This window comes from Python bivittatus, unplaced genomic scaffold (genome assembly GCF_059951505.1).
Source record: "Python bivittatus isolate LINGU-HERP-01145 unplaced genomic scaffold, Pbiv_v1 ctg000070_np1212, whole genome shotgun sequence".
Classification (NCBI taxonomy): domain Eukaryota; kingdom Metazoa; phylum Chordata; class Lepidosauria; order Squamata; family Pythonidae; genus Python; species Python bivittatus.
The window spans coordinates 15,739,782-15,756,495 of NW_028277034.1; the positions used below are offsets into that span (position 1 = coordinate 15,739,782).

Consider the following 16,714-nt stretch of genomic DNA (forward strand, 5'->3'; position numbering starts at 1 on the left):
AGATGTTTTATAAAAGGCAACCCCGAAACTTTGAGAAAAGCAAGTATGTAAATTTTATTAAAGAAACCAGGTCAAAATTACAATAGTTTGGGTCAAATTTAACGCAACAGTTCTCTAATATATTCCTTTTACAAATATGTTCACATATAATAGAGTAATTAATAGCAGCTAACAGTTTTAAATAGTTACACAAGAAACTTTTTAAATAGTTATATGAGAAGAGTTTTAAATGCCATGCAAATAAAACAACTCCATACATTCATTTCAACCCATAATTATTACCAGGCCCAATTACAGTTAAGATAAATACATCAAAACATAACAAAGGTCATCTTGGCAAATAAGAATCACCAATATATTAGTTAAAAACATATTAAATTGAGTTTTGTGTGGTATCAGTTTTAAAGCATTAGTAAATATCAAAATAAACACCTCTGTTAGAACGTAGCACTGGCATACTTTGGAATACCATGCCAATTCTAAACAGTATCAGCAAGACCCAAACAAGTATAAAGAAAAGGTACTTATGCTTAAACACGCACATGTTTGTAATGTAACCAAAGAGGATTTAGAAAAAGCAATCCAGGCATAAAAGCTAGTGTTCATGGATATTTCTTTTCTTTTCTTTTTCCCCAAAAATCTTTACTTTTTTACTTTCACCAGAACACATTACTTTATCTTCTACTAGGAAAAAAAAAATCCATAGTCAACCATGTGGGCGACATGATTGGCTGTTAGGAAAATGAGTTTTGTCTAGAAATCCATCAAATAAGATCCATACTGCTTTGTACATCTCCAGTAGATGCAGCTTACTGTGGAATAATGCTACCCTTTGCTTCAACCTGGAATAATCTTCATTTTCATCCTTAATTGCAGTTTCCAACATGTCTCAGTGCACAGCTACAAGTTGAGAAGTGCTTTGATGCTTAATCACTTCAACACCACTTGTTAAAGCTTGCTTTTAAGTGCATAATCAAGGGGGGGAATATCTGCACCCATTCACAATGGCTTGTCAATAACAGTAACACCTAGAGAGAGAGATGCAAGAGTTCAATTCTTTGTATTAGAACATTCCTAAACAACATTTTAGAATGTTTGTTCACAAAATGATTCATATGCATGTAATACACATAATGAGTACCACCCTGTGGAAGATGGGATACTGAAACTGAAGAAGTATAAGTTGCCCAAGTTCACTCCACACAGACTTGTGTGGAGAATCTGGTGGTTTTGTCAAAATGATGAAATATGCATTGTGATATGACAATATACATTTTGTCATTTGCCCCCTCCTTGCCTGCCCGCAACACCCATGACTCCGCAACTATTAACTTATTTTTCAGTATATGCCACAATTGGTATGACTTCAATTTAAAAAGTAAAAGTTCCTGCCCATTCTGCTGATGTCATAGCCATACCTTCTTGCAGTCCCCAGATGCTCAAAATAGTGATGATGATGATGATAAAGCAGCTCCTGAGTGAAAAAAAAATACCCACTTTTGCTCTAGAAGGGAGCGGTATCTTCTTTCAAATTTCTGTTTCATTACCTGCATAGCTCCTTCCTGTACTCATACATGATGACACAACTATCCATTTATCTGTTGTTGGGTTATAATATTCCACTGTCGCCAAGTTACAGGAGCCGTCATCTCCTCCAATTACATATAAAAGTCCATTCACAGCAGAAACCCCTAATATGAAAAAGAAAGAGAATGTTATCACGTGATTGCTCCCTAACCAGGCAATATTTGCTGGTTTGGTTTTGGAAGAAAAATTGGAGGAAAAAATAACAACAATAATAATTTATTAAATTTATATGCCACCTGACTCCAAGGCAGTGTGCAATTTTTAAAAACATGTAAAAACAAAGAATAATACAAAAGCACCAAAACAGCACAAGACAAAAGAACAATGATCGCACAGAAAACAAACCCGGAGGGGAACAAAAAAGAAGAAAGGGGTTTCAGTTGTCCTCGCCAAATAATACCCTCTGCTGTGCTGATGACACTACTTTGATAGCCAAAAGTGCAAAGGATCTGCAAGCTTTAGTAATTAAAATCAAGGAGCAAGTGAAAAAATGGGACTAAAATTAACAAAATTAAATGACAACAGGTTCAACAACCAGCCTTAGAATTAACGATCAAGAAACTGAAGTGGTAGAGAGCTTCTGCCTTTTAGGATCAACCATCAAAGCAAAGGAACAAGCAGTCAAGAAACACACCACAGACTAGCACTTGAAAGAGCAGTCATGAAAGCCTTGGAAAAGATATTAATATGCCATCATGTAGATAACAATATTGCAGGCAATGGTATCCCCGTGACCCTCAATGGAAGCAAAAGTTGGACTTTGAAGAAGGAAGCTGGGAGAGTATTGACACTTTTGAACTTTGGTTTTGGAGAAGACTCCTAAGAATGCTTTGGACAGCCAACAAACCAAACCAATGGAGCACTGAAAAAATCAACCCAGAGTTTGCACAAGAGACACTAATGACCAGGCTCAAGTTATCCTATTTCAGACACATTATGCAAAGATCTAGCTCTCTGGAGAAGGCTCTAATACTGGGAAAGGCAGAAGGAAAAAGAAGAGGAAGACTACCAGCAAGGTGGATGGACTTAGTTGCAGTGGTGATGAGTGTATCATTGGAAGATTTGAAAGACCAGGTTAGGGAGAGATCATCATGAGGAAAATCTATGTGGTTGCTAAGAATCAATACCAACTTGATGGCACATAATCAATCAGTACTTCTAGGAGATATATGGCTTTAATTTTGTGAAGAATGTATAACATTTCTTTTTCTACTTCATCAATTATTTCTAATTTATCCTTTAATTTTCATGCAATATCTGGAACGTACGTTAGGACTTGTTCAGATTCGACAGTCAATCGAGCATTCCAAGCATTCCAAACTTGCAAAATACTGAAATCTTTCTTCTGATCTCCTTACTGTCCTATTCTTTAAACAAAAAAGTGATTTTGTTTCTTTTACCCCCACACACGCACACACTAACAGGAAAAAATAGTTACCACACATGCTTCAAAAATCCCTTTCCCAAAACTTCTTTTTAGAATTCCTTTCTAAAAGAGTTCCTGAGTGGGTTTGTCAGTACATTGCATATACCTCCTAGTTGGTGGGATGTGGATATCAATACAGTCCTTGCTTAACAACTGTTTGTTTAGTGACTGTTCAAAGTTACAATGGCACTACAAAAGTTACTTATAACCAGTGCCTGATTTTACAACTGTCACAGTGTCACCGCAGTCACATGATCGCGATCTGGGCACTTGGCAACCAGCTCGCACTTACGACAGTTGCAGCGTCCCGGGGTTACATCATCGCTGTTTGTGATGTTCCCTGCCGGCTTCCAGCAAGCAGAATCAATGGGGAAACCGCGTGATTCACTTAAAAACCGCTGCAAAAAAGGTCGTAAAATCAGGTCCAGTCACGTGATGTTTCACTTAATGACCACATTGCTTAGTGACCTAATTTCCAGTCCCAATTATGGCCATTAAGTGAGGACTACTTGTATATTGACTTGTGAGTCTCTAGATTAGACATCCTATCTTACATAAAACAGCATGATCATACTTGGGGTAAAATTTGGTTTTGGTTGCATTTATGGCTAAACTGACCAGAACTATCCTTATTATTCGCAAGGAATGCTCACAAGGATATGACTATTTTATTACTAAAAAGGAGTTGTAGATTTCTTCTCATCTCTTCAGTTTCCCAACGTGCTCTCATCATATCCTACCAGAATAAATCTTACTGCTCTTTAGTCTCAATACTAAAATAATCATAAAACTAAGCAAGCATAATTTGAAGCCATGAAGTCTAAGTCTCAGTTTAAAAACTGTCTTATTATTATTACAATTATTATTATTATTATTATTATTATTATTATTATTATTATTATTATTATTCCTGTATGGGGCCAACTCCTGCCTGACTCACAGGTCATAACAAACTTCCATAACTCTATTTTCCTCAACTAAAATTCTTTAAATTGCTATATTTTTTGCTCATTTTTCAAGAAATCAATTGAACACTTCAACTTTTATGTCATTACAAATTCAAAATTGGAAGAGATTCTTAGGTGTTGTAACTGGGTTTAATTTATTTATATGCAATTATGCCCCTGTTTTAAGATCTCATTGAGTAAGACTGATATTCAGCCATTATCACAGGACTGTGTATTTTGCAAGCACCTTTGAAACTACAAAAGAAATATTAGAGACAATTCAACTGATGAAAAACTGAAAAGCCCCCAGCCTAGATGGCTGTCCTGTTGAATTGTATAAATCTTGTATAGACCTGTTGGCCCCAATATTATTAGAAGTCTATAATGAATAATTTAACTCCAGTAAATTGTCTGTATCTTTTTATGAGGCTTATATAATATTGATCTTAAAGACCCTAAATTCTGTACAAATTTTAAACTCATTTCATTAATATCAACATATTAACTGCTTTATTGGCTAAACATCTGCAGAGGGTATTACCACATGTAATTTATCCATCTCAGTGTTATAGTAAAAATAGACAATCATTTAATGATCTACATTTATTAATAGATACTTTGGATATCACTCAGTATAGATTGGATCCTGCTGTATTAATATATTTTGATGCTGAAAAAGCTTTTGATAGGATTCAGATTAATTTTTTAAAGCAAGTACTGTGTAGGTATAGATTCCCACCTTCTTTTATTAAATGGATTGTTATTTACTATTTGCAACCAAAGTAAGAGTAATAACAAATCAATTATTTCTGGACCAACTGAATTATAGTGTGGCACCCACCTTCTCGGTTGTTTTTCCAATTAATTCTCCAGCTATTAGCTATAACGTTAGACAATTTTATGACAACACTGGTATTACATCGGTGGATTCTGAGTATTGTTATATGGTGATAATGTTTTACCAATATTGAATAGCTATTCTACTTCACTGCCTAACTAATATGGCTGGTTTAACACTTTGGTAAATATTTAGGTTATCAGACTGATTGGAAAAAAAGTCTAATTCACTTCCTTTGGGACTTGATATATCAATATATCAATGTAAGATGATTGGCTTTGTAATGTGTACAACATATGTTAAATATGTAGGATTATAAAGACCAAAAATATCTCAAAATATGTGGAAATTAATATGCTAAATGCTACAGATGATAGATATTAATAGAGGGGTTGAAATTTCAATAGGTTGATGGGGTAAGATCAATGTATTAAAATTAATACTACTCCTGGCCTCAATTTATATTTTAACAGGCATTCTCATGTTAATTTCAAGTAGACATTTTATTTAGATCAATAAAATATTGAAGAAATTTATATGGGAAGATAGGCTATTAAGAATTTCATTGGCTAAACTGAGATTATCTTTCAATAAAGAATGCTTTAATTTACCAGATTATATCAAAGTTTATATTATCTATATTTATGTGAAATGAGAATTTATCTGAACCTTTATAAGCTTCATTGGAATGTTATTTCTGTTAAGATCTTGACAATACTTGGAACATATAGCAAAAAGGGCCCTTCATTTCCTACTTTGAGAGCAGCTAGATATATTTGGGCCCTACTGTGACACAGATTGGATTTTGATGCTGAGTTTCATGAATATTTGATGTTATAGAAGAATTCTACCTAAAAAATAGGTGATAAGATGTTCTATTGGAAAAAATAGGCAGAGACTGGAATAATTACTTTAAATTAATAACATTGCAATAATTATTTTAAAAAATTTCAACAACCTCAGATAGAATTTTCTTGGACCAGACAGCTGCCTCAAAAAAGCCTGAGATGCTATTATTTTTTATGGAATCTGTTTTTGAAATCAAAAACTTTATATCTATATCAGAAGTTTTAAAATATCTTTAAAGTTAAAATCATTAACATTTCTGACATATGAAATAAATTGGAATATCTAATAATGGAACATCAATAGATGCAAGTAAAAAATATTAGATCTATTTCTTTGGACTTGTGGTTGATAAATTCATCACAAGATTTTATTTCACAAGATTTTATTCCACAAGATTTTATCACATACCTCAAATAATGCATCAGAAAGGATAAACTAGATTTTCTTTGTTGCAGATATAAGAACATTTTCCATATCATTTGGTTTCATTCATTGTTCATTCTTTGGGGAATAATATTTTAAAAACAATGTGTTAATTATGTGAATACTATTTTGAATTGTGTTCCAAAATTGTGGAATTTGGGAACAGCTAAGATAATTATACTGAACTGGAAAAATACCACTACTTTGGACATCAAGGACAGTGTAAAAATGTGTAGTAGCATCAATTTTTAAAAAGGCATTTTTTCTACTAATCAAAACATGACACAGTAAGTTTCTGTTTGGCATAATTACATTATATTTTAAAGAATAGATAAATCTTTATGTGTAATTAGATATATTGTTATTAAATATGTATGTGATATATGTAGGTGATTGATATCAATTTAACAGGTTAATTTTTAGTGAGAGTTTGTCTTTTTATTTTTATTCTGTTTCTTTTGGTAATATAACTGAACAATCAGATTATCTGTTGGGCAAGTGTATATTACCTTTTTTTAATCTGCTTTGTTCATTGCTTTTTATGTATTTTTTGTAAAAAAAAATGCAATTAAAAATACCCCATGAATATATTTAAGAAGTGGCTTGAGTTCATGTTTGTAAGCATATCTGGGAGCCATTTTAGTGGAAAATGGTTAAGCAAACAGATATACATTGTTTACTTGAACAGTGTGCATATATAGATGGGCCACCCATCTCATAGACATGTCTCTGGGCAGCTAACAATTAAAACAAAATAAAAACAGAGTAGAAAATGTGACCAATTTAAATATGACCAATTCAGTCCTGGAAGAACTATATCATACTTTTCTTTTGTCTGTCTTAATGTAATGTCACATCCAGGACACAGTGAAATTGAATGTTTCATGGGAATGTTTTTGCTAATGCGGATGCGCTAATCTTGAAACAGTAGAAATCTTAGCATTCTGGTTTTAAAATTGCTAGGAACTGCTAGAATATTGTCTGAGTGTGTATCCATTAAGAAAATGAACCAATACTTTTATGCCTTTAAAATACTTTTATCCCATAAAAGCCTACTCTTAAAGTATTGCCTTGCCTTCCTTTTGATTGTATTGACAGCTTTTTAAAACTGCATGAAAACTAGTGCTTTTTCAAATAGGCTATTACAGATTCTTTATGATTTCCAGTGTTCACCTGCATTTCTCCTACACATGTTCATATCTGCAACCTGTTTCCATATATTTATGGTGGGATCATAAACTTCAACACTTTTTCGAACTAAAGGGCCATCATGTCCTCCCACTGCATACAGTAAGTTATTTAAAACCCCAACACCTGCAAAGAGAAGAAAATAAAAGCTTCAGAAATCAGAGAAAAAAGGGCATTCTTTTCTCAAATGGCATCACATTTAACAAAATTTAATAAGGGAGAGAACAGAATTGCATCAACAAGATTTTTCTTTATCCCACCTTTACTATTTTTATAAATAACTCAAGGTGGCGAACATATCTAAGACTCCTTCCTCCTCCTATTTTCCCCACAGCAACAACCCTGTGAGGTGAGCTGGGCTGAGAGAGAGTGACTGGCCCAAAGTCACCCAGCTGGGTTTCATGCTTAAGATGGGAGTAGATTCACAGTCTCCTGGTTTTAGATGCTTAAAAGTTACTGAGATCAAATGAGACAAAGTAATAAATATATTTACAGCATGGGAACCTCATTTGTGCTCCCCCCTAAAAAATCCAAAAATTGCTCCAACATTGTGATTTTAATATGAAATAAAGGGAGAATTATTAAATATATAGATCAGAAGGAGTCTGGTAATACCTTCTCAGTCTAAAAAAAAATTATTAAACGGCATAAGCTTTCGTGAGCTACAGCTCACTTCATCACATGCGTGGAGTTGCTAGATTGAAGTAGGATTTCAACTGGGATGACACCCAGCTTATCCCTTTTAACAGAAAAATGCACTGAACATTAAGCCTTTGGAACGCAAGGGGCTAGGACCCTCATCCCAGAGCTGATGTTACAGAGTCACAAACTACATTCAGAAAAGGGGTGTGTCTGTGTGCTTCCTCATTTAGTGGTTAAGGCAACGTAACACTGATGACCAATGCAGACATCTACGGAGTCACATCTTGGTTGGAGGCAGAAGGCCATTAAAAAGCGTCAAGGGAGATAAACAGGGAAGAGCCCCTGGGCAGGGATTTTTGCAAAGTGTGAAGCATGGCAGAGGTGTTTGGACTAGAAAGCTGGATGTGAGGATTGTGCATGCACTTTTCTAGAGGGTCAGGCTGGGGCTCACACTCTAAGCCGGAAGAAAGAAACCTTTGAAGGAGGTTTCTTTCTCTGGTGTTCCTGGGTGGAATTATAACAATCAGCAGGGAAGAATGGCTGTCCCTCAACTGTTATCTAGACTTTCAGGCAGAAGATGCAGAGGAGAGTGAAGAAAGCACAAAATCAGCCATCAGAGAGAAGAGCTGTGAGCAGATAATTAAAAAAGGACACTTGGCAGAATGAGCTGTAACTGTAGATTGGCTGTAATGCCTTAGCCTTCCCCAAAGAAACTGTGTCTGAACAACTGGGCTAGAAGAAAAAAAGACATTTTTGTGTTAAAAAAACAGTCATTGCTAGACATGGAGCTGACCACTTCAAAACAAGGAGCAAAATGGATTCCTGCATCAGATGCCTTAAACAAGTTAACGCAGTTTACTTTAAAAAGAAGCACACCAGGGCACATCAATCTGTCTCAATTTATTTATTCAGCTTATTTATTGGTGATTTGCAATTCTTTTTTTTCTGTTGCTGGCATCAGGCATCTGGGCTTTCATTTGTTTGACAGCTTCCCCCAGCTTGGAGTGCTTCAGCGATAGGCTGAATTGACTGGGTGTGATGGGAGTTGTAGTCTCAACCGATTGAGAGGGGATGATTACATCATAACAGTACTCTAGGCATGAGTATATACAGAGTACGTACAGTGTCTGCGTGTGTATTGATGTGGCTTGGACTGGTGGGCAAAGTGGGAAAGCAAATGGTGCAGATGAAATTTCGTAGTCTCAGAAGACGCTGCCAGATCTCTGGCAGTTTTGATCTCTGACTACCAGAGACTTAACACAGCTCTCCTCCTACAATAAATGCCTAGAGTTGAAAAGATGAATTGTAATTTCCTAATTTAAAATAAAATTTATTTTAAAATAGTCCAATTTAGTTCTTAGCCCGGGCTTACTCATAGCCAGGCAAATCAAAAGTCCATTTTCTTCAGCTGATAAATGCTGAATTGCAGAGTACTTTGGCTACTTAAATTGTATTTAACTCATCTATAATATGTAAATGTGCAGTGTGGCTTGCTAAAGGCCATTTAATGAGTTCCATGAGAGAACTTACTAAAAAGCTGGTTTGGTGCAGTGGTTAAGGCACCAGACTAGAAACCTGGAGACTGTGAGTTTTAGTCCCACCTTAGGCACAAAGCCGCTGGGTGACCTTGGGCCAGTCACCCTTTCTCAGCCCTAGAAAAAAGGCAATGGCAAACTACTTACAAAAAAACCTTGCCAAAAAAACTGTAGTGACTTGTCCAGGCGGTTGCCAGGAGTCAAAACTGAATTGAAGGCACCAAAAAAAAAAAAGAGAGAGAGAGAGAGAGGGGGAGAGAGAAATAAATACATTTTCTACTAAAAATGTGATTTAAGTTCTGATTGCTCACCTGCTCCACTACGTCTAGTGCTCATCTCTGCGACATAGGTCCATTCATTTGAATGATAGTTATAGCATTCCACTGTGCTAAGGCACTGACGCGATGCACCATCATAGCCACCAACTGCATACAGCAAACCTGGAAATAGGTTTAGGAGATAGGTGTGCATATGTGCACACAAGATTTATGTATACACACACATACATATACTATATAGTGATCATATATCCTCTCCCTAGATAGCACATTTAAAATAGAAACATTTGTATGGGAAGCTTATTTACATGGTTGATTTTAATAAAAAGGTAGATTTCTCTTTAAAAATACCTAAGCAAGGGAGCAATGAAAGTAGCACACCACAGGAATAGTGTAAAAACTATTTACAGTTCTAATCAGCATTCATAATGCTGTAGACAGTTTTAATTTTCATACAGGTTTTAGAGTTTTCATCATCTAGATTAAAGTGATGTACCATCCTTCCATACAATAGGAGCAGTGGAACCTAGTAAAAGGTTTAAGGTACAGAAACCAAGTTATTTATTTATATATTTAGTTCAGGTGGTTTTATACTGCTTCAACTGAAGGAATGTGTGGCTTACAAAAGCTATATAAGCAATAATACCAACAAAATAAATATCCATATAATATTTATTTACTCATTCATTCATTCATTCATTCATTCATTCATTCATTCATTCATTTTCATTCATTCAGTTTATATAGCCACCCATCTCACGTTCGTGATCCTGGATGGCTTACAATTAAAATGTAAACCAAAATCTAAAACAACCATACAAACAATTGTTGTTCTTTAGTCGTTAAGTCGTGTCCGACTCTTCGTGACCCCATGAACCGTATTGCGCCAGGCCTTCCTGTCCTTCACTGCCTCCCTGAGTTTGCTCAGTTTCATGCTCATTGCTTCAGGGATGCTATCTAACCATCTCATCCTCTGCCGTCCTCTTCTCCTTTTGCCTTCAATCTTTCCCAGCATCAGGGTCTTCTCCAAAGAGATCTCTCTTCGCATTAGGTGACCAAAGTATCTGAGCTTGAGCTTCATTATCGATCCTTCCAATGAGCAATCAGGGTTGATTTCCCTTAAGATTGACTGGTTTGACCTCCTAGCAGTCCAGGGGACTCTCAAGAGTCTTCTCCAGCACCACAGTTCAAAGGCATCAATTCTTCAGCGCTCAGCCTTCTTTATGGTCCAACTCTCACAGCCATACATTACTATTGGAAAAACCATAGCTTTGACTATGCGGATCTTTGTCGGCAAGGGGACGTCTCTGCTTTTTAATATGCTATCTAGGCTTGCCATAGCTTTCCTCCCAAGGAGCGTCTTTTAATTTCATGGCTGCAGTCTCCGTCTGCGGTGATCTTGGAGCCCAAATAAATGAAGTCTGTTACTGCTTCCATTTCTACCCCTTCTATTTGCCAGGAATTGATGGGTCCAGATGCCATGATCTTAGTTTTTTTAATGTAGAGTTTCAAGCCAGCTTTTGCACTCCCCTCTTTCACCCTCATCAAGAGGCTCTTTAGTTCTTCTTCACTTTCTGCTATTAGGGTGGTATCGTCTGCATATCTGAGGTTGTTGATGATTCTCCCTGCAATCTTAATTCCGGCTTGTGATTCTTCCAGCCTGGCATTTCTCATGATGTACTCTGCATATAGGTTAAATAAGCAGGGTGACAGTATACAGCCTTGTTGTACACCTTTCCCTATTTTGAACCAATAGGTTGTTCCATGACCAGTTCTAACTGTTGCTTCTTGGCCCGCATACAGATTTCTCAGGAGACAGGTAAGGTGGTCTGGTACTCCCATCTCTTTAAGAATTTGCCACAGTTTGTTGTGATCCACACAATCAAAGGCTTTTGCATAGTCAATGAAGCAGAAGTAGATATTTTTCCGGAACTCTTGTGCTTTCTCCATGATCCAGCGAATGTTGGCGATTTGATCTCTAGTTCCTCTGCCTCTTCGAAACCCAGCTTGTACATCCGGTAGTTCTCGGTTCATGTATTGCTGAAGCCTAGCTTGTAGGATTTTGAGCATAACCTTGCTAGCATGTGAAATGAGTGCAATTGTGCGATAGTTTGACTGTTCTTTGGCATTGCCCTTCTTTGGAATTGGAACATAAACTGACCTTTTCCAATCCCATGGCCACTGTTGCGTTTTCCAAACTTGCTGGCATATTGAGTGCAGCACTTTAACACCATCATCTTTTAGTATTTTAAATAACTCAGCTGGAATACTGTCATCTCCACTAGCTTTGTTGTTAGCAATGCTTCCTAAGGCCCACTTGACTTCACTCTCTAGGATGTCTGGCTCAAGGTCAGTGATCACACCAGCGTGGACATCAGGGACATTAAGATCTTTCTTGTATAGTTCTTCTGTGTATTCTTGCCACCTCTTCTTAATCTCTTCTGCTTCTGTTAGGTCCCTGCCTTTTTTGTCCTTTATCATGCCCATCTTTGCACTAAACGTTCCTTTCATATCTCCAATTTTCTTGTAGAGATCTCTAGTCTTCCCCATTCTATTGTTTTCCTCGATTTCTTTGCAGTGTTCATTTAAGAAGGCCTTCTTATCTCTCCTTGCTATTCTCTGGAAATCTGCATTCAGTTGCTTATATCTTTCCCTTTCACCCTTGCTTTTCGCATTCCTTCTTTCCACAGCTATTTGTAAAGCCTCATCAGACAGCCATTTTGCTTTCTTGCATTTCCTTTTCTTTGGGATGGTTTTAGTTGCTGCCTCCTGTACAATGTTACGGACCTCCGTCCATAGTTCTTCAGGCACTCTGTCTACCAAATCTAATCCTCTAAATCTATTCATCACCTTCACTGTGTACTCACAATGAATATGATCTAAGTCATACCTGAGTGGTCTAGTGGTTTTCCCTACATTCTTCAATTTAAGCTTAAATTTTGCAGTAAGAAGCTCATGATCTGAGCCACAGTCAGCTCCTGGTCTTGTTTTTGCTGTCTGTATAGAGCTTCTCCATCTTTGGCTGCAAAGTATATAATCAATCTGGTTTCGGTATTGACCGTCTGGTGATGTCCATGTGTAGAGTTGTCTCTTGTGTTGTTGGAAAAGAGTGTTTGCTATGACTAGCTTGTTCTCTTGACAGAACTCTATTAGCCTTTGCCCTGCTTCATTTTGTACTCCAAGGCCAAACTTGCCTGTTATTCCGATTACTCCTTGACTTCCTACTTTATCATTCCAATCCCCTATGATGAAAAGGACATCTTTTTTTGGTGCTAGTTCTAGAAGGTGTTGTAGGTCTTCATAGAAGCGGTCAACTTCAGCTTCTTCAGCATCAGTGGTTGGGGCATAGACTTGGATGACTGTGATATTGAATGGTTTGCCTTGGATACGCACTGAGATCATTTTGTCGTTTTTGAGGTTGTACCCCATTACTGCCTTTCCCACTCTCTTATTGACTATGAGTGCAACTCCATTTCTTCTAAGGGTTTCTTGCCCACAGTAGTAGATATAATGGTCACCCGAATTAAATTCACCCATTCCCGTCCATTTCAGTTCGCTCATTCCCAAGATGTCGATGTTCAATCTTGTCATCTCATGTTTGACCACATCCAGCTTGCCTTGGTTCATAGATCTTACATTCCAGGTACCTATACAATATTGTTCTTTACAGCATCGGACCTTCAATTCGCTTCCAGATACATCCACAGCTGAACGTCCTTTCGGCTTTGGCCCAGCCGCTTCACTCTTTCTGGAGCTACTTGGAATTGCCCTCCGCTCTTCCCCAGTAGCATATTGGACACCTTCCGACCTGAGGGGCTCATCTTCCGGCATCATATCTTTTAGCCTTTTGACATTGTCCATGGGGTTTTCTTGGCAAGGATACTGGAGTGGGTTGCCATTTCCTTCTCCAGTGGACCACATTTTGTCAGAACTCTCTGTCATGACCTGTCCGTCTTGGGTGGCCCTGCACGGTATAGCTCTTGGCTTCACTGAGTTACGCAAGCCCCTTCGCCACGACAAGGCAGTGATCCATGAAGGGGATACGAATACAAAATGTTAAAATAATTAAAAACAATTAAAAACCATACAGTACAGTCACCAGGAGAGCACAGTCATTCAGGAACAGTACAGCCAGTTTATACTCTCCACAGCACTCTCTGATCCCCAGGACAGATGGCAAAGCCAGGTCTTCAGGCCCTTCAGGAAAGCCATCAAGGTCAGGGCCAGCCTGATCTCAGGGGGAATGATCTTCCATAGGGTGCAGCAGCAGAATATACAGTCAAACATCAGCAACAATAATAAAGCCAACACTTTTTTTGTCCTGGTCTCATACACTTCATGAAGTGCATGACCCCAGCGTGCCTGTCTGCAAGACTGGGGGATTCTCCATAACTGATTTGTAAAACAGATGAGTAGCTGCATTTTCTACCAGCTGAAATTTCCAGGTGGCCTTTTGGCAGTCCTGCGTAGAACAAATTAGGTTATCCCAATTGAAAAGATGATGAGGACATAAGTGAGTGTTCCCAGTGCCTCTTGTTCCTGGAAAAGCCACAACTAGTGCCCCCAGCTGGAGTTGGGCAAAGGCTTTCTGGGCCACAGCTTTTACTTGTTATTCCACCACTAGTTTTGAACTAAGGCTAACCCCTAGTTTGTGGACCAGCTCCTTCTGGGGAACCACAACCCGATCTGCAGCTAATGTCAGAACTATCCTGGAATCAGTTGGCTTCTGATTAACAGCCATTCAGTTTCAGCCTTACTTTACTTTACAGGCAACAGGTCAAGGCTTCTAGTGTATATTTCATTGGATCTGATGTAAAGTGGTACAACTGGGTTACGTTTTATTGCTTTTTTTTTTAAGGGGGAGCATAGCATTTTCCTTATTATTTACTGAATTCTTTTTGTGCTTCTTGTTATGCAATGTTTCCCAGGTGATATACAACATTAAATAAATACAGCTAATCCTTCAATAAGATGAAGCACATCAAATACAATAAGAAAGCTGATGAGATTAACAAAGGAGGAATGGCTTTGCTAGTTGAGGTGGTGTGATGGGAAGGCATGTAAAGAAAATGGGATTCCTCCCTGTAATAAATAGATAACAAAAGCTCTCTATACTCTATGCCAAGAAAATACTGGCAGAACAGCAGCACAAGAAAGGATGGGAGAGAAGGATGGCAAACAAGAGGGGAAGAGTGAAGATAGAATTCCTGGGCCTTCCGTTCAGAATGGAGTTGTACTCTGCCTTCATAAAACTCTTCACATGCTTTAAAAGGTATATTTTTTTGAATAGGCAGGGCCTTTAGGATTAAATGTGTTAAAAGTTGAGTCATGCAGAGAGCAGACTCAACTTAGGCTAAGAGATCTTACCACCAACTACACCTACTCCAACGCTACTTCTCCTTGTGTTCATCGGAGCTACATGAAACCATTCATTAGTCTTCACATTATATGCTTCTACGGAGGATAAACCTGTAATAAAGTACAAAGAAACCTAATCAAAATGAAGTATTACTGAATCTAGGGCTTTTTTTTTCAGTAAGCAATACGTGTAATATATTTACCCTTATTCATAAAGGCATATCATTTTGCTACCAACAGAGATAACTACAATACTGCATTGGTGATATTAGTCAGCTAAAATATTCTGCATAAATAAAATTTCATAGGCATATCCATGCAACAGTACTGAACTGGTTTACCACTGCCTTCTTCTAGGATGATTTCTTGACTTCCCAATTTAGCCTGAAGCCCTGGAATTCCCCCAATGGTCTCCCATCCACATTTTAACCCAGGTCTGACCTTGCTTAGCTTTGAAGCCCAGACTAAGTCAGTCAGTGATGCCACCTGCTGAGGCAGCACACCTAGAAAGTGTGTGCATGCATGCGTGCCCCTCCCCCCCATGCAGATTAGGCTCCAATATGATTTTTCAAATGAAAATATAGAGGAGACACATGGAAAACAGGATATACAGTGGTACCTCGGTTCACAAACTTAATTCGTTCTGCAACTTTGGTCGCGACCCAAATTGGTCGCGACCCGAATCAAATTTTCCCATAAGGTTCAATGTAAATACGGTTAATCCATTCTGACCCCTACGAATTTGGTCTCGACCCGATTTTGGTCGCGTCACATATCAAATTTTCCCGTAAGGTTCAATGTAATTACGGTTAATCCGTTCTGAACCATATGTTTGTTTGTTTGTTTTAACCACAAAAATATGACACAAAGTACAGTACGAAGAGAGAGAACGCTAACCTTGCTCGACGCGACTTCTGGCGTGGAGGACAGGAAGGCGGGTGGGGAGGTGGTTATTGCTTGGAGGGAGAGTCCCCCTCCCTACAGGAAGCCATGACCATGTGTCACGGGAGGAAAAATGGCCGCGGATCCTGTTCGTCACCCGATCCAGTGTTCGCAAATGGAAGCAAAATTTTGCAAACGGAGCTGTTCATGACCCGAATTGGTTGTGAACAGAAGCGTTCGTGACCCGAGGTACCACTGTACTATAGAAAATAAACTTTCAAAAGCTTTTTAAATATCATACTTCTGTGTTCGATAATGGGGTTTTCCATTTTGAATTAAAAAAAAGATGCCCAAATGTGTTTCAGAGAAAATAGGATTACACTCCACAATCTAGATGCCTTATACAAAGAAGGGCCATATGGTGATTTCACTGTAATAAGATTATATACCTGTACTCCCATCAAATCCTCCTACAGCATACAGAAGCCCATTTAATACAGCTGCGCCCAAAGTGCTTCTTCTGTCTTGCATGTTAGCAACGCTGGTCCACTGGTCTTTTACTGGATCATAAGAATCCACGGTACGAACCCTCAAAGAGCCATTGAAGCCACCAACAGCAAAGACAAGACCATTCATGTATACAACTCCTGGGGGGGAAAAAAAAGTGGTCCACCTCATCTAAGGTGTTGATGTCTATAAATTATCTTCTAAAATCCTCATATTAGGAAACTCTTTTCATAAATTATGAATGTGAGACTATC

At 37.9% G+C, this 16,714-nt stretch overlaps 1 protein-coding gene across 7 annotated transcripts in view; it reads right to left on the reverse strand.

Annotated features, from left to right (window-relative positions):
- Window positions 1-39: 39 nt before the first annotated feature.
- KLHL2 (kelch like family member 2) overlaps window positions 40-16,714 on the reverse strand; it is a 65,042-nt gene continuing 48,367 nt past the window's right edge. For 5 of the 7 annotated variants that reach the window (XM_088132643.1, XM_088132625.1, XM_088132611.1 and 2 more), the window contains 7 exons: window positions 16,403-16,600; window positions 15,081-15,182; window positions 9,747-9,875; window positions 7,244-7,384; window positions 1,548-1,691; window positions 1,419-1,474; window positions 40-1,028 (listed from right to left, as the gene is read on the reverse strand). In XM_088132643.1, the coding sequence (XP_087988769.1) occupies window positions 1,440-1,474; window positions 1,548-1,691; window positions 7,244-7,384; window positions 9,747-9,875; window positions 15,081-15,182; window positions 16,403-16,600 (749 nt within the window). In that variant the 3' untranslated portion in view covers window positions 40-1,028; window positions 1,419-1,439. The remainder of the gene's footprint in view (window positions 1,029-1,418; window positions 1,475-1,547; window positions 1,692-7,243; window positions 7,385-9,746; window positions 9,876-15,080; window positions 15,183-16,402; window positions 16,601-16,714) is intronic. The other 2 variants (XM_088132616.1, XM_088132631.1) reach the window with 1 other exon arrangement.